The 24,334-nt window shown below is 39.4% G+C and overlaps 1 protein-coding gene across 6 annotated transcripts in view; it reads right to left on the bottom strand.

The window, feature by feature from the left end:
* WIPF3 (WAS/WASL interacting protein family member 3) overlaps positions 1-23,799 on the bottom strand; it is a 38,208-nt gene extending 14,409 nt beyond the window's left edge. For 2 of the 6 annotated variants that reach the window (XM_077176352.1, XM_077176360.1), the window contains exons 1-2: positions 23,658-23,799; positions 9,455-9,624 (exon numbers count right to left, since the gene is read on the bottom strand). In XM_077176352.1, coding sequence (XP_077032467.1) covers positions 9,455-9,571 — 117 coding nt within the window. In that variant the 5' untranslated portion in view covers positions 9,572-9,624; positions 23,658-23,799. Of the gene's footprint in view, positions 1-9,454; positions 9,625-22,129; positions 22,575-22,718; positions 22,882-23,340; positions 23,626-23,657 lie in introns of those variants that run through there. The other 4 variants (XM_077176354.1, XM_077176355.1, XM_077176356.1 and 1 more) reach the window with 4 other exon arrangements.
* Between the last annotated feature and the right edge of the window lie 535 nt (positions 23,800-24,334).

Raw genomic sequence — 24,334 nt, 5'->3', positions numbered from 1 at the left:
TCAGAGTAAACCCATCAGGTGATGTGAAAAGATGATCCAGTACTAAAATGATCCAGTTCTAAATTAGATAGGAGCCATAAGTAAGATAAAATAAAGCATTATTCCATCCAAAGGCACTACATACTCTTACTCAGAGAACTTAATAGTACCAAGTATTTACACTTCTAATGTGCAATGAATTGTATCATCATAGTAGATTCCTTCTCCTGGTCATATTTTACAGGAAACACTGGGAAGACACCTATAAAATTATAAAATTTTATATATAAAATGTGTATAAAATTATTTATTTATCTGAAATAGATAAAAAACTAAAACCAAAAAATTCAAAACATATTTAGCTTTTCCCTAATTATTTTGTGAGACATATAACAATAACATTAAAGACCAATCAATACATTTGCCATCACAATTTTATTATGGGCAGAAGGAAAACTCTCTCTTTTGCTGACAATATGAATTATTTCTATTAATCTGATGGCAATTAACCTTCTTTTCTCCCATTACCAGTTTTTCCTCCTGTAGAAAAAATCCCCCAGATTCAACGCAGAGATCAAGCACAGGTACTGGAAGAAGGCATAAGCAACATATATTTTAGTGGAAAAAGAGATTGAGGACATCCCTTGCTTTCTTATTTTTCTCTGCCATGCTCAGCCAAACCTGCACAGATCCAGGCTGAGGCAAGTGATTTTCACCACTGCAGGATGAAACACCTCAGTTTTGGCTTTTAAGGTAAAGATAGTGTAGTAAGATAAAGGCTATGCAGAAAGCTCCAGGATAAAGGATATTTGATCACAGAGACAAATATTTATGGGGGGAAAAAGAAATTGTTCCTGAGCCAGTCCTGGCCTTCTCTGGCATCCAATCTGTCATGATTCAGAGACACAACTGAAACTAAAAAATGCAAGAGAAAAAGCCTACAAATATGACAGTGGACAATTAAAACCAGCATCTAAAACAGCAGGTAGGGCAAAACAAGCAAGAGCTGTGGAGGCAGTGTAGTCAGTAATGTGATAGTGCCAGCTCTGGTCAAAGAAAATGTGAGAGACAACCAAGACACCTAAACCTTAAATAAGGGATGTATAAAGCATCAAGAAAGAGCAGAAACCACTGGAAATATAAGAAAATTCCCCAAATATTATTTCAATATTAACAACGACCAAAATTCTGGTGTAAACAAATACAGATTTTTCAGGAAAAAGGACAAAAAAGGTGAAGCTGGCTGCCTAATGCAGTACGTGCGTCATGTCAGAGATAGCTGAGAATAGGAAAGAAAAACACAGCTTGTTTGTGGTTGGTAAATCATCTGAGGAAGGATGATGAATGTTCTTACTTCCCATATGGCACCACAAGACTTTCCAAGCAGGGGAGAATGAAGGGAGAGATGATGACTGGGTCCCCATCCAGCCATAAATCTCTCCTACTCCTTTGAAAGAAAGCCAGGCACTGGATTGGTGCTCACAACAGTCTGGAAGGGCAGAGCCCTTGAGTAAGGGGCCTCAAAGAGCATGAGTCTGTTAAAATACCCTTCTGGGACCACTGATGATAAAAAAGAGTGGACCAAGAACAGGGGAGACCTGCTTGCAAGCAATCTACTCTGTACCTTCCTTCCACTTAACCACAAGCTGCTGACCACAAGTGTTCCATAAGGAGATTTCTGTAACCATCAGGACTAAGGTATTTAAACAAATTCAGCTCCTCAAAGAGTGCATCCTTTCCAAAAGCAGAACTGACAGAAAAAAGTAATATTGCCAGTAAGATGCCAGTACAGTCTAACAAACTACAATGTCATAACTTTTTATTAAAAGAATGAAGTTCTTTTGGAACAAAGTAAAACATGGAAGTTGACCAGAAATCTCAGTGTAAACTGACCAGCATGTTTTCCTTGACATTGCACAGGATTATAAAAGTCATCTATCCAATTGTAGCTCAGCATGAAATCTGAAACCCCAGAGGAATTTGGAACTTGATTCCAAGATCAATCCACTATTACTAGTCTAAAATTATGCCAGGAATTAATGATTTTACATTTGCAGCAGAAACAGTTTGCCCAGGAGGCAAGAGCATTGCTTTTACAAAGAATTCTCAAACCAGCAGCTAAGTCTCCACCAGGAATGTGCCAAGAAAAGCAGTAGCAACAAAAAGAAGGAGCTTATTAAAATAATAAACTCAGTTTATTATTTCATCACAACACAATGGAGTATCATAGAGAAAAACATCGTCATCCTTCTTTTATTTTCATTACATATGCATCAGGTGTGGTTTCACACGTGCACTGTCAAATACAAAATATCCCCCAATCAAAATAACCCCCACCTTCCAGTTTAAGGAAAAATCTAACAAGTCTCAACAACAAAGTAGATGTCTTCTTTTATTTTAAATATTTTTAACTGCTTGTTTCTAAACAAGCTTGGGAGATCTGGTACCTGACAGTTTTGGTTCTGTTCACAAGAGAGTGCTGACCTCTAATTTAAAGCTTTTTAATTATGGGAGACCTCACCACAGTGCAAGACTCTACCTGCACAGTCATTTGCAACATCAGAGCCATTTCTGTGTTTCTGCTGTGTGGCATAGGACAAAACTAATTAATTCTTGGCACCTGGTCTGCCTGGGCAAACATAGCACTCTCTCAGCCTTCTAGCAAGCTGAGCTTCAAATGCTTCCCATGCAAGGGGTCACTCTCCAGCCAACTTTTCTGAGGGAACCCACATGAGGGAACCTGCCAAATTGCTTCCTGGCAGCTTATGAAATTATTGTTTCAACAGAATGACAGGACCAGCACTTGACAATTCCACCTACACCCAGCTCAGTACTGACTACCCATGATCTCAGTCTCCACGGCACAAAGTTCTGTAGTCTGAGCCTGCCAGGTTGAAAAGGTCATTGAGCAATGTGTGTACTTAGATAGGCTGAGTCTACCCCGACCTTGTTTCTCAGCTCCCAGCTAGGGAAGTAGTGCAAAAGTTGTTATGAATCTCTTCCTGGCACTCCAGCCACCGCCTAGTCCTGGCTTTAGTCCCAAGCAGTGAGGCCTTTCAGTGTTAGCAGAGCCTGGTGCCTGCTCTGCACCTGCTTAAAGCAACCACCACACACAATGGCAGGGAACAGAACACAAAAACCAGCATAGCAGGAGCAACTTTCTTCTAAATCTATGTTCCCTGTGCTAATTTTAAATACCACCAGGAATCAATGCCACTGCACCCAAGAAGCCCTCTTTCCCTTATGCTAGCACCACTGTATCAGATAATATAAAATCTTGTATACTAAAGGGTTCAATTGCTCCTGCCTTAAATGGAGCAGGGGGGTTATTCACTAGGGTGCACTTAAGGTTTTTCAGTGTGGGTTGCTAGATTTCTCTACCTGAATACAAAAAATGCAACAGAATAAGTAGGATCATTTGTACCTGCTGAGCTTTTCTGTAGGTATTTAACTTTCTGACACCCACATTTTAAATGTAAATTCTGACTATTCTTGTACTAAAAGAAAACATGCAGTAACAGAAGCCACCAAAATTAAGGCAGTAAAAAATTTAAACTACTCAAAGTGTTTCCCAGCAGTCCAGAAAGATCACAAGTCAAATACCAAAAATACCCTGAGACTGGCTTCAAAAGCTAATTTTGGACTTCATTTTTTGATTTCTAAACTTTTGTGATTCAAAGTCCCATGATAGCCTCTGCATCAATGAAAAGAAAGGGAAAACTCTTACATAAACAAGAAAATCTGAGGGCCTGGCATTGCAATGAAAATGTCAAACAGCACAAGGCTGAAAACATTGCCATGGGGGCTGGTGACACTAGCACTGTTTATTCTCTCTGTCTACCATTGCAGACTCCCCAGAATGACAAGGGATACCATGAGTAGTGGCAACAAAAACATCAGCGGGTAACAACCTACACACATCACAATTTAATCTCTAAGAACACTAGGCTATTTCTCATACCCAGTTACCTGTGCAGAAGCTACTGATCATTCTAAAAATCCTTTTAGCATCCACACAAAATTATGGTTAACCCAAGAGAGAACAACGAGAAATTGGCATTTCTTGCACTCTCACCTTCCAGCCATTCAGAGAAGTCCTACTCAAGCGTTGCTATAATTTTGAGCTCTCTTTTAATTAAAAGGCTAAAAGTATAATATTAATTGACAGATGGAATTTAATATGTAGCCACTGCATACACTAGAGATGGGGTATTAAGGGCATTATTACCTTGTGGTTAGAATGGTAAATTAACCTATTAGTTGTCTGCAGCTAGGGTGCTTCTGGTACCTGGGCTCGATCATTTACAGCTGGTAAATCCACTCTGCAATTTCCATACTTGTATATTATACAGATGAAAAACGAAGAGAAAGAATGCTCTTCAAATGCATTCCATTCCATTCAGACATATGACATTATGAAGAAACCTGCAGAACATTCTCTAAATACATTTAAAATGGGGACATAAGAGTTCTCAAGTGAAGCGTTCAAGAAGATTAGCAGCTAGGAACTATATGCAATCCATGTCCCTCTACCTGTCCAGATGAAACAGAGCAACAACAGTCTAGTATTTATGGTTTTTTTTCCATCTTTACCACATTTCACAGCTCACACTTACTCTTTCTGTATTTCTTGACCAGAAATACAGAAAGCTACAGCAGCAACACTTTGAGACACCACAGCTATGCAATCCCAATTTTCCAACAGCTGAAAATTAAGTCAAATAAACCAAAGATCAAAGATACAGTATTTTTTTTTCTACATGATTCACTCTCACTTCTTTATGAAAGCAGATGGTGTGAGACATGGTATATTATTAAAACACTATACATCAGTATCCTGAATTTCAGCTGTGCTTTGTCCAGCCCTCAGCACAGTCTGTGTGATCAGTCACCAACAAGATTTCCAAGCCTGCACTTTCCCTCACTCCAGTGTGTTTTACCTATTAGCAATAAATATTGTGCTTTAATATCTCCCTAGGCTCCATGACAAAGTACTAAATATGATCTTGCAGCTCAGATAAAATTTTAATAAACACATTCCTAACTATTTTGCTATTGGCACCATGCACAATGCTGTTCTTTCAGTATTACACTCGCATGTCTAGAGGTCTGAATAGAAACTTGAGAGATTACTTTAATTTTTACAATAAATAATTAGCAAGCATGACCAAAAATTTATGCATATGAGTGCTCATATGTGCACATTCACTCATACTATATTTGGTAAGACCAAATCAAAATACCATAAATCATCATTATCTTCAGCCAAGATGTTTTACATATGCTGTTTGTTCTCTTTCCAAAGAACAGTAGTGCTAAATGTCAGAGGAGCAAAACCAACTCCCACACAACTTCAGATGAACACTGTAGCTCTCTGAATTTCTTGAGAAGCTGAAGGAAACAGTTCAGCAAGGTTTTCAATCTAACAACTGCCTGAAGGAGGGGAAAAACATCCCCCCAAGGGAAACTATCAGGTAATGTTTTTCTCAACCTTGGAAATCCTTCTGTGTAAATCAGTATTTTATCATAACATTATATAATGAGAAATTGCTTTTCTGATTTTTTTATTACAGAGTAGAAAATAAGAAAAGAATAAAAAACTTGGTAAACACTGGCAGGTTTATCTACAACAGTAATTCTGTTTTTAATTTTTAAAAATTTTTAACTAAATAAGGATGAGGCAATTATTATGCTTAATCCAAATGCTATTCTAGCATTCATCATTGTTTCAAGGTTCACATTTCTATCACCAAAGTAAGCATATTACTTTCTCCTTCTGCTATCCTTGTTTCTAGTGTGCCACAAGGCAGCAAATAAACACCTGATGCTACTTTATGAGCTTTAATCATCTGGTCCATTGTGATTTTGGGGGTTAATTTCTATGCTAAGACTTTATTCACAACAATTCTAAAGAGAACAGAAGTATTTTCTTAAACTCCACAAACATATGAATCATTAAACAAACATCTCTGAGTAAGGCACAACCCAGCAGGGCTGCTACACATCCACACTTCCTCCAATATTAACATTTTAATAGGTGATGACTGATCTTAACATTACAAATTCATATATACAGAGGCCACACAGCAGTAAGCAGCCTTCACTGCATGTAATAAGTGAACAGCGTTTATCAAAGCAAAATTCTCTCTTGATCCTTTTCTTGGGAAATTAAGTAGAGAAAAATTTTAATCGTCTCAGTAGTGACACATACTCCAGAAAATATGACAAGCCAAAACTAACCTGCTTGCCTCATATGCCAAGTTAAAGGCAGGACTGGTAAAAGAAATAGATTGGGAATAAAATTAAATTTTTCATGAGCAGAAAGCTTTAAAAAAACCCCAAAACTACCAACCTCTTCCCCAAGACCACCAACAAAAGCTATTAAAAAACCCTACCTTACATGGCATGCCGATAAACTAAAAGAGCTTTAGAAAAAGCCTCCTGTGTAAGTGTGCTTTGATAAGGTGTAGAGGAAAAGGGAACATAAAGAGAATTGAATTCTATAATCCAGTGCCAGAAAATACATCAGGGCATAGTTTTATTCTGCCTACTCACCCCTCTCATCTCTATGACCCCCAGAAGGTAGGCATTTGAAGACATGGTCAATTAATCTAATTAGCTGTATTTGCATTTTGACTCAGCCACTTGCATCTGCTACAGCAGACATCCCACCATTCCCTCCTGAGAAATCTAGCAATTTGTTTCCTTTTAAGTTTGGTCTAACAGCCAGTAGTTTTTTTGGCTGTTGGGTACAGGTGGCTCTGAGCATGTCTTAAATACCATCTCCAAATCACTTTGTATTGTCTTGTAACAACTTTTGTGAACAAAATTCAGTACAAGTACTTACAGAATATCAGCAAGTGCAAAAGTCTTAGAAAACAGTAGGGACAAGGCCAAAAAACACTAGGAAGGAAGATTCTTCTGCCTTAAGAGTCAACAGGACAAAAAAGTTATGTGCCAACAGTGATTAGAATTTCCACAAAGTAAGGACTGCAAAATTATTTGGGATCAAGGCTCACAATATTAGCAAAGAAAATGTGCAGAGAAAACATAATGTGATGACTACTTCTGCTAAAAATCTCTTGATAGTGAAAGCAGGGGAAAGTATGGTTCTCATGGTACCCCTGCAATAGCATCATGAAAAACTACAAGTTCTAAAACCCCCACCTACACACAGACATTTTTCTTTTAACATAAATCACATAAATTAAACTAGTGGCTCACCCGCATATCAATAGTAAAATTAAAACCTAACTTTTAATTGCTGACATGCAAATCTTACTCCGATTTAATCATACCAGTATAATAAAAATCACTGTGCTGTTTACTTTGGAACTTCTCCAGCTGTTGGCCAAATAATAACTTACTTGCTTTGAAGGTTTTCCTTAAAGCTATATGCCTGTAAAAATTTTTCCTTCTTCCATCCCCAACTGTAGATCTAGCAGCTGTAACAACAGCTGGGCAGATTAGCAACTGTAAAAGACAAATGCCAATTTCTAGAAAAGGGCTTTCCAGTAAAAGAAAATAGGGTCTGTAGCAAGTTTCTTAAGACTCCCCAACTATAAGGTTTTACTCTGTAACTTGGCACCAGCTGGAGAGCAGCCTCCTACTCTGTGCTTCTGCTGAACTCACCAGGCAGATTCCTGATGCCGTCTCTCATTCAGTTTTGACAGGGAAAAGTAATTTTGCTGTTGCAGAAAAACCAATGTCCTACCACGCTATTTTATTAATTATTTGTGTTGATACTCTTTTTAGTATCAAGACTTATTAAAAGCAAAGCTTCAATATCAGACAATAACTAGAAACACATCTAGTATGTATCATGTCACCAAGATGGAGCTGACTCAAAATTCTGCATGTCTTACACAGAGACCACCCATTTGAAACAGAATGATCCAACTACAATATGAAAACAAGCCTTCTTGTATCAAAACCCTACCACGGGAGTGGGTTTAGTTGTCAGAAAAGAGAAGCGGAAACAAAAAATCCTAAACTTGTTCATAATGATCCTTAGGGGTCCTTTTAGCTTTCTCAAGTCATTTATAATTGGTGTATGTTAGAGGAGTCTAAAAATGTCTCTAGATACTTGTCTGATCTAAATTTATTAGGATAAGAACATTTGTAGCTTCTGTTGACTTTAATTGCAGTTGTGAGCACTAAGCTGCTCACAATATGCAGCCCACTTATTTCAGCATCTAAGTATAGGTTGTGTACCAGCCCAGAAGAATTGCTAATTGGAAACACTGCTCCTGGTGCCAAAGTTGAAGCTGAATGCTGAAAAGAATCAAACACTGCTTATTTGATTTGCTGTCTTTATCCTCCTTCTCTTCATCTCCACAACTCATGGGGAGTTTTACAAAATTGTTCAGCCTATAAAGTAGCAGAAAGAAACTTGCAAAGAAACCTCCTTCTGGAAAAAAAAAAACATAAAATAAGAGCATTATGAACAATACCAAACAAAATCAACCAACCTTCCTGGGAACAAAACTGGCAGAAATGCCAAGGAATGCAACAGAGAAATGTAGTTCTTAAAAAAAATAAACTTGAAGTACATTTGAAGTACATTTTAAGTACTATGTACTGTTTTGCTACACAGTGTAACATACTCTGCAAATAACCACAGCAGTGACGGAAAAATGTATGAAAAAAACGTCAGGGGAGATTTTATGACTTGAACAAACCGTGCCAGGTTCTGCTTTTTCAAATAAAGTCTAAGAATTTCAATGCAGAAACAGGTTATGACCAACTGATCACAGAATTCAAGGAATTACTTAAACAGGTTTTACAATAGGTACAATAATTGATTGTGAAGGTACGGAAATGTAATACCCTGAAAGTTCACCCAGAGCATCCTCCTCTTATTGCAAACATGCTGGCAAGGCACATGTTCTACTTCATGACACACACAGTAATGATCTGCTACAAGCTGTAATTGCTCCTGCACATGTACAGAAGAATATTGTGCTGTATCCCCAGGAAGACACCGTGTGCTAGAAAGGGCAAAATGTACAGCTGAACACTGTGAGTCTTAATAGGAGCTGTAAGAAAAAGGAGGAAGAAATTAGTACTTACCATCTGTACCATTACCAATACAAAAATGAATTCCCTTTGGCTGGAAAAGTATTCACAAATGCTAAATTCTCACCATATGCACTCTATTCATCTCAAAACCTTTTGATCATGCCCTCCTAGCAGTAACAAAATTTTTGAGCATGCATCCCAAAACACATAGGTTTATTTCTTTATAAAATATACACACGTATGACTGAAGTTGCAGTATTTTCATCCCACATACCAATGGATCATCTCACACACCCCACTTTGGAGATCACTGCTGTAATGAACAGAATCAGTGCCAGCAAAACAAACATCTGCCCCAGATACTTGCTATGAATATCCATGCCAAAACCCTGTGGGCTCTGAGCTGACTACTACAGCTAAGCTTTTGCACACAGAAATGAAAAGTCAATCTTACCAGTGGTGGTGGTGGTGGTGGAGGGGGCCCTCCCGAAGGTGGTGGTGGAGGGGGCCCTCCAGAAGGTGGTGGTGGAGGTGGTGGAGGAGGAGGTGGCGGTGGCGGCGGCACAGGCATCTGCTCGGATTTCTAGCTTCACCCAGTTGTGAAAAATATTGCCAGTCTATGTCCTTGAGGAGAAGGAAGGGAGGAAAAGTGGAAGAATAAAAAGAAAAACAGAGAGCAATGTGTTTATACACTGCAAGCTGAAGATCGGCCAAAATATCTAGCTCTCAGCAGAGTGAAGACTTTTATACTGCACTGCTTCCAAAAGTACAGCACGAGCAGCCTCATTACAGTTATGATGACAACACACATCTAAAGAACAAGCTCATGGATCTGGACCAGTGCCATGAGTACCAAATGCATAGATGCTAGCCTGTCCAACTATTACATCTTGCCTTAACCTAGCCCATAGCCCTGAGATGCAATTCTGCAGAGAACAAATCACAGTTGACCACATGTAGACACTCCTGCTGGGACCAGACCTCAGTTGACTTTAAGCCAGAGGTTCGCTGCTCTAAGGAGAGAGTAAGGGACTTTTTAAGTACCTCATGATTTAATAATAAATAAATAATTCTGCAAATTAATGCTTCAATTACCAAATTATATAATATCAAGGACCAGACATCTCAAGTGTTAAAGTCAAGTGTTTTCTTGCCATTTTTAAATGTCAATTTTCACAATTATTCTTTAGTAATATACTGACAAAAAGGCACATATCTTCCAACAAAAGCTATATGCTTTTCTTTTTAAAAAAGATCTTTTGTAGAATGACAGTTCATCATTCACTGATTTTCATACCTAACCATGCCCTCAGCATGACTCAGTCATCATTAAAGTTAACAAGAAACCCCTGTATTTCATTAGTAAAGTTGCAAATGAAAGTACAGGCAATGCCAAGGAGAGGCCTATGCAAGCTATGCTTGAAATCTTCTTTTGATAGCGACACTTGGATAAAGGCTCCAAACACATCTAATTTTACATCTTGTTCTACATCCATGATGTCATGATTATTTTCTGATACTCTTCATAAAGTCATATGAAACAGTGTCAAAAGCCCTACAATAACACAAAATATGTAATATGCTTTGTCTTTTCTTTCTGCAAGGCTTTATCTTAACAAGAAATTACATTGGTTTCTCACATTTACTCTTTATACATCTCTCTGGGTCATAATTTGTTTCCCTGACTCCTGAAAGGTCTTAGAAACATTTTTCACATTTTAATGTTTTACTAGAAATTGATGTTAAGTTAAAAAGACCACAATTCCCAGAACCTGTTCCCCTTCCTTTTTAAAAACATGCTTTTACAGAATCATCTGTGTAGGGAGGAGGCATGACCGTTAAAACTGGAAAAGTTCAGGAGAGAAGATAACATAGAAATGAGGCAAGTTAGAATCTTGAGTGGAATATCTGGCTGTTTTGCTAGAGGGTTAGCTCGGAAGAGTCAGTGAAATAAAAATGTATATGCAGACTTGTTCACTTCCTAGCCAGTGTACATGAACAATATCCCAATAATGTCGGAGTATTTTTCTCCTTTTGTACATGAACAATATCCCAATAATGTCGGAGTATTTTTCTCCTTTTCTATCTTGTAAAATACTTAATGAGAGATCAGTCAAAATTAAACATGCAGAGCCTCTGAAACACTCATTTTCTCCCTTGAAAGATTGCTATGCAAAGGGCTGGCTGATCAAAGCACCCTGATCTGTAACAGAATCAGTTACAATCACTTTAATAATCTCTTAATGAAGCTTTCCAAGAAAGCTGGCATCACAGCATCTCCATCATTCCACCCTCATTGTTGCCCTATTCAAAAACCCATCATCAGAAGATACCTCTTTTCCTCAATTAAACCATTCAAAAACATGGACATAAGGAGAATGAGTCTTCCCAGCTAATAATATGTTTCGGGTTAGTATCTTCCTACCCTGCAATACAGGCCTTTTGTCTTCATTAAGGATTTAGAATGGGAAATATGCTCTTAGTCAAATTAGGAAAAAAAAAAATACAACCCACGCTCCTGTGGCAGACCACATGAATGGCAGCAGGAGGTAGAGCACATTGGAGGCAAGCAGCAGTGGGAGAAAGGAAATGGGAATCAGCTCCTGCTATTTAAAAGTCACAGTCTGAAATGCCATCAGATGACTTTTCTAGCTGCCTCTCCACCAGTCCCTGCCCCAGCACTTGTTCCTACAAATGATGCAGCCTAAATTCAAGGACTAGAAACTGTGTAGAAACTACAACCCAAAATTCAGAGAAGAGGAAGTTGTTCACCATGTATCCCACTCCCATATACTCCTGTCCAGTGGCATCAGGGCTAAATGCATTCTGTGAGGCTCTAACACATAGCCCTTGAATGAAATACTGGAGGCACCATATAGCTTTCCTCTAATGTCTTTTCAAACCCTCTACAAACAAACCACCTTTCAGAAAATCCTGCTGACATGCCTTCTTTAGTCTCTTACCACAAATTTGGAGGCTCAATGCCCTGACCTTGGCATGCTTTTGGTGCACATTAAAACTCATGGTTTTATACCAGAACTATTACAGGGTAATGCCTACACAATGAAGAACCATAGAGGCTTTGAATGGAGCACTGCCATCTCACAAGTAGACAGTGTATGCTGATAAAGACAGGAATCTTCAAGCTAACGTACAATAAAAAACAATTGGCTCTTAACATTTAGTCATGACTGCACAATCTACACTTTTTAATATGTAGGATTGGCTATGATTAACTCCTTTGTATTACTGCAGCAATATCACATGGACTGTATTGAAAGACAATTATGGAGAAGGCTGCAACATTTCAACACATTACTTGGAGGCCTCTGTTCCTTGGTTAAAGGCTGCATTTCATTTGCCTCTCCCCTCACTATATTATATATACATATATACTCAAACATGTACACATACATACATATATATACATATATACATACATATATATACATATATGTATATATATATATAACCATAAAACCCATGGTCAGTAATTTCACACAGTAACTTCAGAACATGCCAAGTTTATGGATTTCCACATAACAATCAAAATAAACTCTGAATTAAAACCAAAAAAGGAGTATCATATTGATCAGTTTATCAGTTGCAGTGTCTGGTTAAGAGCCAGGTAAGAGGGAAATGCTACAAAGGATCCTTAAGGCACATGTGCCCTTTCTCCACTCCTCTAAATATGCATATCTATAATTGGAAGAGAGGGGTCTGAACTATCCCTGAGGGACAGAAATAAAAAGATAGAGTTCAAAAGGCTGGCAAAGTGGAGGGTAGAAGCCTATATGTTTTGTTTAACCTCAGCTTCCTAAGGCAAGAAGCAATGTAAATCTTACCTTGACTTAAATATCACAGAAGAGAATTGAGCCCAACAATTATAGAATTTATTGCAAACAAAAAAAAGAGAAGAAAATCCAAAACCCTGCCTTTTCTAGTCCACTTCCCTACCAAAGCAAGGTTGTACATTTTTTTCTAGTGCTTTCTGAAGTCTAATTTTAGGTGTCCCAAATAATGTGGCTTTTATTATTTCCCTTGGGAAGCTCTTTCCCAGTCAAATAACTCTTTTAGTTCAGATTGCCTGACACGCAGCCTAATTTCTCCTTCTCTAATTTGATCCCATTTGCACTCCACTGCAGATGACTCTACCTTGTTCCAAGCAAAATAGTTTCTCCTACTGCTCTGCATCAGCTTTGTGGAATATAAGCACTGTAATTCAAAAGTACAATTGCAAGGACTTGTTATACTTTTGGAGTTGTTTTACTTCTCACAAGGCAGTGAACTTTTCATCAGTCAGAGAACATTATTACTCTTCTCTGATCTCAAAACAATTGGTCTTTTTTTGTTCTGTTGGTAAGGATAATTTTGAACCTGGTAATTTCAGGTGTCACAGATTGTTCTTTGCGTGTTCTCACCGCATGTGCTTGAATAGCAGCTGGGTTAAAGAACAAGTCTGCAGTCATCAATGTAAGAACTCAAGCTCCAGATTTCTGAAGGCCCAAATAAAGCCTTCACCCAGAATTTAATCTGAAGTGTCAGACAAGACAGAGGAGGTGCAGATCTTTCTTCTTCATGAACTACTCTCTCAATCTTGTGCTGGATTTGCCTGTGGGAAACTCAAAACCTCTGCCTAAGCTTTTCTGTAGCTTTGATCTCACTTTATTCAGCTACCAGACATGCACAAACTCTGATCCAAGTGCTTCCCAAAGGTCTCCTGAAGCATCACTGCCACAACCTCAATGCAGGGCTCACACTAAAACAAAAGCCTGCTGGGAGCAGAAATCCACAGCAAGAAACAGTGGATTTTGGACAGCAGCTCACATGTCTCCTGCCACACTGACATTCAGCAGAACCACCACAGGTATGCCTGCAAAAACTATTCTAAAATGCCTTCACCCATCAAAGAAAGGGAAGGCACGAAACAGCTGTACCTTTTATTTAGTACAATGTCTAGAAGGGGAAAAGACAGAGGAAAAAAAAATCACAATTATTTAAATGTGCACAATATGCATTTATGTACTAAAATTACTCTAAATAGGGGTATTTTTAAATGGCCAGTGTCCCTAGGTCTTTAGGTGGTATAGTCATTAACATGAAACAACACAGTTGGAATTGAAAATCTGACCCTTATAACCAAATTGGAGAAAGGATTGCAAAATAACAGATTCATTACTACTGGATTTGCAATTACTGCAGCTGCACACCCTGAAGTAGGTAATTCACCTTTGGGGAAATGTACAGGTTTTCTTCCTTCAAAGGAAAAGCTGAGAGAGATATTTCAATGGTGTGCAGGAGAGCTTATCTATAGTATTTGTCTTGCTTTCTTGATTAAAAACTTAAGAAAAAGAGTAGACCACAAGATGTTTTTACCTTTTAAACAACTTTTATATAATCAAGTATGATTTTCTGATAAACCGTACTGTTTTGAATTATAGCTTTTAAGCCCTTATATTTCAACAGAAAAGTCAAATAATTTCAAAATTACCTGTGAAAAAACAGCATCAATAAGCATCTGCTCAACTTTCATGATCTCAAAGGTAGACAATTAGCATAATTGTTTAATTAGCAAATTGCTCATTTGCTCCTGTGAAACATCACTGAAGAATAGCTTAAATCACTGGTATGAGATCTCCACAGATCTTTTAAAGACAGTCAAACACATGCAGATACAGGGAAGATTAAAACAGAGAACAGTGTTACACAGATCAACTTTCCTGCTGTCACTATCACACAACTGGAAAAGACCTGGAAAAATCTTCTGTTTGGAAAGAGCTGGTCTAGATTCTAATTTTAAGATAATCAAACCATTTAAACCATTTAATATTTAAGCATTCGATGCTACTGTTTTTTTTTTTCTTTTCTTGAGAGTGTGAATGATGTTTTGTGTTTAGAGAGTCCAACAAGAAAGAATCAAGGTAAAGCCTCTGAATATCATGTCTCTTTTTCACCCTACAATGATAACCCCATTCACAAAATAATGCAGCCTCTGCTGCATTTGAGACATTTAAGAACTGTGTAGAAGTGTCAAACTGTTAGAATCTTCATATACAGCAGGAAGGCAAATACCATATACATACTCATCTTATATATATTAAGACTTTCACATGTATATTCCCACAGCTGACTAATAAAACTCCAGCCTTTCACCATCTAACAGTTGTACATCAGAATTGTGTAAAACTTGAGAGAAATTGTGTAAAACTTGAGAGAAATTACTGCTCTCAGTCACCATTTACATCACTGCAACTTAAGGCAGAATCCGACTTTTTCAATTCCATTGCAATGTGCAAACTTTAAGGAAGGGCTCTTTCTCCATTAAATACCTGATGAAACACTTCTAAGCAGCATTTGTCTTCTACAGGGTCTGTAGGACTGTCTCACAGCACGTAACAGCATCCTGAATTTAAGCCAAGGACTGTAAGTTCTCCTTAGCTTGGACTATTTCCACCAGGCCTAATGCAGTTAAGGGCTGCTTCCCCTTTCTGCCTGAAAAAAGCCCAGCATGACTCTTATTCTGTCAGATGCCTGATAAAATTGCCACCAACTGTCCAGGGCTGACCCAGCAGAGACTACAGGAATTTGAAGACGCCTTGCTTCCGTGTGTGCTGTGGGCAGATCTCTGCTGGGTTCCCTGTGGTGCTGAGGCCAGAAATTACAGTGCTATGTCCTGACAAACCTCCCTTCAGAGGCAAAGCTGCACAGATGACTTCACATCCCTACATATGACTATTTCAGGGTGTAGCTTCCTCTGCTCCATGGGGATCTGTCAGAGAAGACTGATTGTAAGGCAGCAGAATAAGAGAATTCATCAACCTCTTTTAAATAAGGACTAAGAGAAAAGAACAACACATACCAAGAAGAAATATGTTGTGCCTGTAGTAGTGTTAACCTGAAGTTAGAGAGCCCAAAGACAAATAAGGTAAATTAGAAGTAATTAGGACTTGCACAAAGACATAACTTTTCAAAGGAAACAATTTATACAAAGGGTTTCCTTGAAATTAATACTGCATCATCCACACAAAGACAGACATGGCTTGTTTCACTGCCAGCTATACAAACAATGGTGAATTTGATATACAGCCATTAGCAAAGTTAATCATTGGCCTAAGCTAAAGAAAGTGCAGCTCAGTAGACATTCAAGGTCACAGCCACATTCTGAAGACAACTGTTTACTCTTATACTCCTCAAGAGTATCAGTGTGAGCAGCGCTTGATCTCTCTCTGTAGAGGTAATTTGATGTTTCAGGTTAACATCTGCAAATTTTGCAGCCTCTGCTAAGAAGCTAATTGTAGGGTTTCACATCATTATTAATGAACTGTTCCTTTATAGTTATTCATATATTGACTATCATTTTTATAATACAGAGTTATTTGAAAAGTACACTTGTACACAGAATGGTTTCTACAAAAAAAATTTCCAAACATTGTTTAACCAATTCCTTTAAGAGAAGAAAGTTTTGCTTTCCAATTAAGTAGCTAGCATCAAAATGGAAAATGCAAACAAGGCAGTATTCAGCATCTTGCTCTTCTATATTTGCTACAGACAGCTCAAACCTTGTTTTAAACTGCCAGTCAAGTGAAAAGAATTTGCAAATATGGGTATTGGAAGACTAGAGGACTTTAAAAATCCAGTTCCTAAATAATTCTGAAATTTCCACTTTCAAACACATGATATTTTATCAGAGCTCTGATTTTCACAGCTTTACATCTTGAAATGATAAATTTATAGAAACCTGCATGCATGTCATGTCAGGCTGATAGCTATCAGCTTAAGAAACAGTCTAATACTGGCAATGCAAGAAGAATAAATTTTGCAATTCAACATGCACCATGCTTTCCTACAATACAGTTTAGGCCCCAGCATGGACTGTGGTCACTGTATGTGCTAAGGAGAATTGCCTTTCACAAGGGATGTAAAAAATAGTGATCTGGTCACCTGCAGGAATAAGTTGTCAGGGAAATCCTCACCTCAAAGAAAGAATGGGAAACTTTGATTCCAGTTTTCAGTGAAATTGTGATTACTTAGTTTCTATTCTTGTGGTAAAAATGTTAGCCCTAATGGCCTAAAAAATTAAACTGTAAGGCCTATAAAATTAAACTATAATGTTCACTATAAGTGAACATTCATTCTCACTTTCATGCCCTTTTCTGTCAATCCCGTTGAAGCTGCTGTCCCATTTTACTGACATAATTGATAGCTTCATCTCAGATGTTCTTTACACCAGGGTAAGGCTTCCATAAGTACAAGTACATAATTATAAACTCTTATGTTATTAAGAAAGCCTTGCTATGCTACCATAACATTGCATTTTTGTTATTTTAACTAGCTCATTGTTCTGAAAAAATAATATGTAATATGTTCTTATTCTCCCTTAAGCGTCAAAGCTGAGCTCAAACTGCCTATGTGCATAAAGGTGTAAATATCTTTCCTGTACAGAAAATTGTTAGCTGTTTTTAAAGGAAGTGCACAAAGTACCTAGCTCCAATCTTACATCCATTTACTCAGGACAATGATTTTACTTTGTACAATGAACAGCAAATTGCAGTCATTTGCAACTGCAACAAAAAAATTTTCCTGATAAAAGATGTTTTGATTTGTAGGCCTAGTTCTGAATTGCTAATAAAACAAAGTGCTGAGAGAAAAACAATATGAGTTTATTAAATTGAAGTTTCAGCCCTTTGACTTATGAAAGGTCTTCACAGGTAATTCCCTGGGAAAGGCATTATATTTAGAGAGGAAATTGTGATTGATACGTACCTGTACACATGGCATAAGCAACGAACATCAGGGATTCAAAAATACTCAACTAGCTTTGCTGCCTGATGAATAAGGAAAATTATTCTAGTGATTAAATGGCAATAGAAATTTTTTTTGCATTTGTATCTTTCATAGGCACAAAGGAGAAAAGTGGTTTTCTTTGAACAGCTCCCAAGTATACTTGCAGAGCAATCAGTATCTGCTACCATCAGACCAAGTAGGTTAAAGATGAGGACTCACTTGTTTCCATGAATTCTGGGGTCAAGTTTTATGCTGGCTTTGGCCTTCAGCTTTCACATTAACCAGCCTGGATCTGGCCCATCCTCTTTCTTTACTTCACTTTGTGAATATTTCTCCCCTTTCCTAGTGGTTTACCGGTCTCTCCATTCCCACTCTTCACTTTCTTTGCCCTTGTCACCATTCACTGCACCTTTTGCCTGCTGTTGAGGCAAGGCAAGGCAAGAAGAGGCATTTCATTTAAAAGGTACAGTTGTCTGCCCTGGGGAAAGAAACACTGCACATGGAGTAAAATTAAGTAACTCTGCATGATGATACTAAAGGTTCAGCACAGGCTACTAGTACTGAGAAAATCAGAAGATATGCAGAGCTAGGCTGATCTAGCTCTGAAAAAACCCAGAAAATGTGATTCTAGGAGATTTGAGGATGTACATCCTGACTAGAACTGGTAAGTATTAGTGCAGATGAACTAAGCTCCACCTGATGGATTGGATAGAAGATTGAAGTATTGGAGAAAAACAAGCAGGTCAAACAGTCTGCGCAGAGGAAAGGAGCAAAGTAACCACAGCATACTCATTTTGCAACTACTCCAGGCCTTTGCAGCTCTTGGTACAGTCTGTTCAGAGCAAACCCAAGTACCCCCACATGGGACTGCATAATTTATCCTACTGTTAAGTCAATGTAAACTCATGATCACTTGATCCAAGGATATTTTGTACAATCCGCTTTTGCATAATTTCCTTGCTACTTAGTCATTTCAAGGCTAAAAAAGGCTTTCATTCTGCATTAAATGCCCTGTTAGGCCCCACATCTATCACTCACACAGTACCTTACACAGATATTCCCCACCCCCTCTGCCAATTTACTAATTTAGGGGCTAATCCATGTCTTATTTTTATATTGCCAAATTTTCCTTTGTTTTCAGTAGAAGTGAGATCAGTTCTTTAGGGTTTAACTCTGAAAATATTCCAGGATATATGATCTGCAGCAACAGAAGTAACATCACTAACATGTTAAGCTGTTCACACTCACGCAACTGACCAATAAAAGCAACTTTCTATCCAAATCCTGGGCAGAATCTGGCAGATATTTTTGCAGTAATTTACATATCCCCAAGAGAAGCAAACATTCCCTCTGAAAATAAATTGCCAAAACCCCAGTCTGTTTTCCTGGTATATAAGCCAGTCTTGCCTTTTATGCTTCTTATGATTTTCTTTACGTGTCTACTCAACTAACACAGCAGATACACAGATTTTGAACAGACAGCGTTATTTATTTTCTTCTTTAGCATATAAAAATGTGTAACTGACTTGGACAAAAGCCAAAAACCTGCCAGGACTATTTTATACACATCAGTAGTGCTGCTGCATACATATTTTTCTCTCACACATAACTATGCCAGTTAGGAAAGCAGGAACATAATAGCTTTAAAACAATGAGGGTACAAAAGAGGAACAAAACACCCCAAGACCTCCTTTGTGACTGCAGTACTATATTCTGTCCTCCTCTTTTTTATTTTTTTTTTTTTTTTTGTTACTTATAATGAAAAGAGGAAAACATGATATAGTAACTAGAAGTTAAATGGTACAGCAGTCATTTACAGACCTGTGCATGGCTTGTGAAAGGCAGCAACACAAAGGGGTTACTATCTCTAAACCCATTCATTCACTTCCTTCATTTTACCCCTCTCTTATGAATGAAGCAGAAGCACTGTAAATTTCCAGCCAACACATCCATTTGTCAAGGCAGGCACGGCAGTTGCCACCAGGGTAAATGGAGGATATAGAATATCCATTACACAGAAGCTGCAGAGCAGACACACTTTGTTTAGTTTTCTTGGACACTTGTAAGAGCAGGGTCAGGACTGAGCAAGCGCTTTCATGCTGAATTTTCTGTTCTTATGCTTAGAGAACTTAATTGTGTAGGGACTTTTGGCCCAGTTTCCCCCCACTTTTCACTTTAGCACTTACCCTGTAGCTATAGCATAGCTGCTATGTTGCTCTGCTCTGCCTGGGCTAGCTGCAGAGTGACACCATTCACACCACAGAGAGTTATCTATCTATTTGTAACAACAGGGAAAGATGACACAGGGTCAATGCAAAGAAGAATTAGGCTCTCCATGCATGACCTTACTTGAGAGAGAGATATTTCTGGTAGTGAAATCCGTTTCAGCTGTTGTTTCAATTACCATGGCATGAAAACATGCTTTTTGCATCTTGTGGAAATCCTTCAGCTGTTTTACATTCTTTCAAAGCAATCAAAAGGCAGCTTTACAGCTGTCATGTATGTAATACTGAATGAGTTCACTTCACAATACTCAGAAGTCAAATTAAGGTGGGTGTATTCAAAAAAATATAATTTTGCCTGAAAATACAGTTTCTTTCCAGTCTGGAAGCCCCAAGGACGTTTTATTGTGTTTGCAAATATAGCACTCTTTATATCTTTGTTCATCCTGGCTATGTAGCCACCAGACAACCCTGATGCAGAATGACCACAGATAAAAAAGCAACTGTGAAGTACCATTAAGGTTTGCTACTACATGCCCATTTTCAGAAAGCTTCAGTCTCAGAAAGACAGTAACTACTTTGTGTAAGAACATAGACTAATTGAGGAAGATCTGTAAGAACAGTGTTAAAGGCAGCCCAGAAAGCTGCATCTCAAAACTGCATAGCAGCCACTGGTAAGTCAGTGTAATGTGAGTACTAAAGACTTCTAGATAAAAGACTTGACTGGGTATCTCACTTGATTGCTATGTTTATTTAGATACTAATTTCATCTACACTCTGAAGAAGATGGGAATTTTTATTCTGGTGCAGCAGAGCCTAGCATCATTTTCCCCAGAGCTTCAACTTTTCATGTGTGATCTCGTTTATTAGAACTTCAATGAACTGCATAAAATACCCACATAATAATGCAGCAGATGCTCACACACATGCAGGATCAGTAACTAACAGGGCAAGAAAGCTGAGCTGAGCCTGTCCAGTCTCACCTACTTCGCATGACTGAACAGAACTAGTCCCAGTCAGAGAAGAAAAGCTTCCACAAAAGCAAATGTGTCTGAAAAAATAATTATTATAGGTGAGTTATGACTTATAAACAAAGAGATTTCATATCAGTCTTTTCCCTGTTTTGCTTCTCTTTGGAGCTAAAATATTTTAAAATATTAATACTAAACTTTTTAATACTTAATATAAGGTTTTTTTTAGATGTAAAATAGTAAATTGTGTTATTCTGCTTTGGAATTCTCAACATCTGTCTCTTAAAATGTGCAAATATTTTTCTATTTGTTATGACTAAGATATTATTTTCTGTTCAAGGTCTTCTTTTCAGAGGACAATGAGTTTCCCAAAATACAGACCTCATCAAGCAATAAAATTACTAAGTACAAAGATAATAATGCTAATAACTATTAGCATCTGGCTATATCCTGTTAGGACAAACAACATTCAACAAACAGTGCTGACTTTTATGGTGTGACTGCTGAGATGTGACAGTGCTATGTTTTGATTTACTGTTAAAAACCCAACTATCTAAGTACTTTCTGCAAGTTCAGATTTAGTAGTCATTATGGACAGACTCCAAACATTGTGAATTCCCATACTGCAGTAATAGAAATTGAGATGTCACAGGATCTTTATTTATATATATTTCCTCTTATAGGTGAGGAAAGAATGAGAGAAAAAAAGAGGAAGTCACTTTGTATTATACTACATGATTTGATAAATACAGTCATATGTTGCCCTTTCCAGTACAGTACAATCATAGAATCTGAATTTCAAGTGCATCTCAATTATTTTCAGGCATAGATCCAAACCAGCAATAACTTGAGCACTGCAGTTAATGAATTAAACATTGCATCTGCCCCTAAGCAACCAAAGTCTGTATGCAAAGCTGGTCAAACTATTTATACACCCCTGTCTTTAGAGAATATACATCCTTTATTAAAAAAAGACAAATAAAAAAAGTTTCATACTTCAATTGCAAGCCCCATTCCGTAACCTGCATCTGGTCCAGGAAAAACATCAACTCCCACAGCATTCTTTCTGGTTATGAGTCTAACCCAGATTTTGCCATCATTATTTTCAGCAAAACAGCCAAAGCAGTCTATCAATTAAAAAACCACACTTACGCAATCTGCTCTAAGTGTCCCACACCGAGCTCCTCATATGTTATCTTGCACATGGAAGCCGGTACCTGCCAGCAAAGCAGACTCAACCTTTCCACTGCACGCAGGGCACTGTCCCGTACGAGCCGTGGGTGGCAGCACCGCCTGCGCATTCCAGCCGGGACATGCTTTGGGTCACAGCTTCACGCAGTGAACGGGAACCATCCCCACGCACACAAGTGCCTAACAAGTGTCCCAGCTCCGACTGCCATCACGCAGTAAAGTTGCATTCACTTCCTTGATCATCTGCCCTATGGCTTGTCCTTCAGTACAAAGCACGCGAACTGAAGATGTTAACAAAGATAACACAAACACACGTTGTGAAATAAACAGGAACTTGCACCGCATACACAGATGGAGAAACTGAAAACACTGATTGTATCAGGAAGCAGTTCAACGACTTGATTCATGCAGCGTGCACAGTAACAGGTATCACTGCTATCGCAATTTCAGCAATATGTCACTGTCTGAATCAGCAGGAGCACTTGCAGACTTTAGCCCAGAAATCCAGACCACCCCAAGACTGTTCGGCGCAGAAATCATCAAACTTTACCTTATATCAGATTCTTCTCCCAAATCAGACTTACTTTGCTATCTTTCAGAAACCTCGCTTAGTGATATTCCACTTTCAGAACCAAACAAAACAAAGGCACGCAGGTCTCATGCGTCCTCCCTATTCTCAAACTCCTGAATTTCTTGAGCGACACAAACCCAGCCCCCGACTCCAGAGATGCAGGCTGTCACATAACCCATCATCTCTATGTCTCTGCAAACTCCGAGCATATCCAAAGAGAAATAAAAAATCCGAGTGCTACCCTTTACCAACACATTCCCTGTCACTCTGAATTAGCACTAGCAGGCTGATGCGAAAGTCACTAGATTTTAGTCTCAATTTTATCCATGTTAATTATTATTAAACCTTTAAGAGCTTCTTTCCAACATCTCTCCAGCATTCTCCCTCCAATATGTACATAAGTAGTTAATACACGGTACTTTTCACAATCACTAAGCCCCGCTTTCCCGGCTGAACTATTCCAGCGCATCTACTTCAATGACGAGAACTGGGAAAAAAAAAACCAAAACAATCAACAACTTCTTGTCATCCACCGCCGCCGGAAAACAGCCCTCTGCTTGACACAACAGAGGAGCAGCACCGCGCACAGCCCGTGCCTGACCTCAGCCACGCTTCCTCCTCCGCCGCCGGGAGCACCCACATCCCAGGGGCGCGGGTGTCGCGGTCACCCGGTGGCCCCGCTGCCCCGCCGGCCAGACGCTGCCCGGGGCCGGGGCCGAGCCGCGGCACCAAATTTGCCCGCCGAGTCGTCTCTGACCCCGCGGGACCGGGGAAGCCCCAGCCCCGGCCCGGGCCCCAGCGGGGACCGAGGGGAGGCGGCGGCCGCGCCCCCGCTCGGCGCTCTCGGCTGGCCGAGCTGTGAGGGGGCCCGGGGCACCGGGGACCCCCAGCCCCGCCCCGCGCCCCCGCCGCGCCCACCTGCTCGGCGCCGCTGCCGACGGGGCCCGGGCGGCTCCTCCCGGGCAGAGGGCGCCAGGTACGGCGGCCGCCCGTCTCCCCTGGCGGGGGCGGGGAAAGGAGGGCAGGGATCTTAGGATCCTGAGGGGGAAAAGCCCGCCCCGGTCTTCATGAGGGAATAAAAATAAATGTGTATTTTTAAAAGTAGTAATTTAACACACATGCACACACATACACAGCCCGCCCACCCGCGGGCCCCACTTTCCACCCCCAGCCCTGGAGCGCGGCGGCTTTGGTGCGAGGGTGAAGTCCGGCTGCAGCCTGGCGCACCCTCCCACATGCTGGTGCCTCGGCAGGCCAAAGCTATTTTTGAAAGCCCACGTGGATGCCACAGTGGGAAAATACCCCATGGCACGGAAAAAAGATGGCACTACCCTGTCCCCCTGCCCAAACACATCCACCTGCCAAACCACTTCTTCACTGCAGTGCCCTGAGGGCCTTGCACTTGGAGCAGGCTGGGCACCCTTGGCTTTTGTATCCCTGATTGCGCACTAGGAAAAAAAAAAAAAAAAATCTTGTTTTCTTCTGGATTTATTCCAAGGCTGCTTTAAGATGGGAATATTAAGATCTTGCCCTAATGAGCCTTCCCTGTTTCTGCCAGGACAAGGGAGTTGCAGTGGAGGAGCCTCCCAGATAGC

This window comes from Agelaius phoeniceus, chromosome 1 (genome assembly GCF_051311805.1).
Source record: "Agelaius phoeniceus isolate bAgePho1 chromosome 1, bAgePho1.hap1, whole genome shotgun sequence".
NCBI classification, from domain to species: Eukaryota; Metazoa; Chordata; class Aves; order Passeriformes; family Icteridae; genus Agelaius; species Agelaius phoeniceus.
The sequence above is the reverse complement of the archived record's forward strand: the minus strand, read 5'-3'. Positions and strand labels throughout refer to the sequence as shown.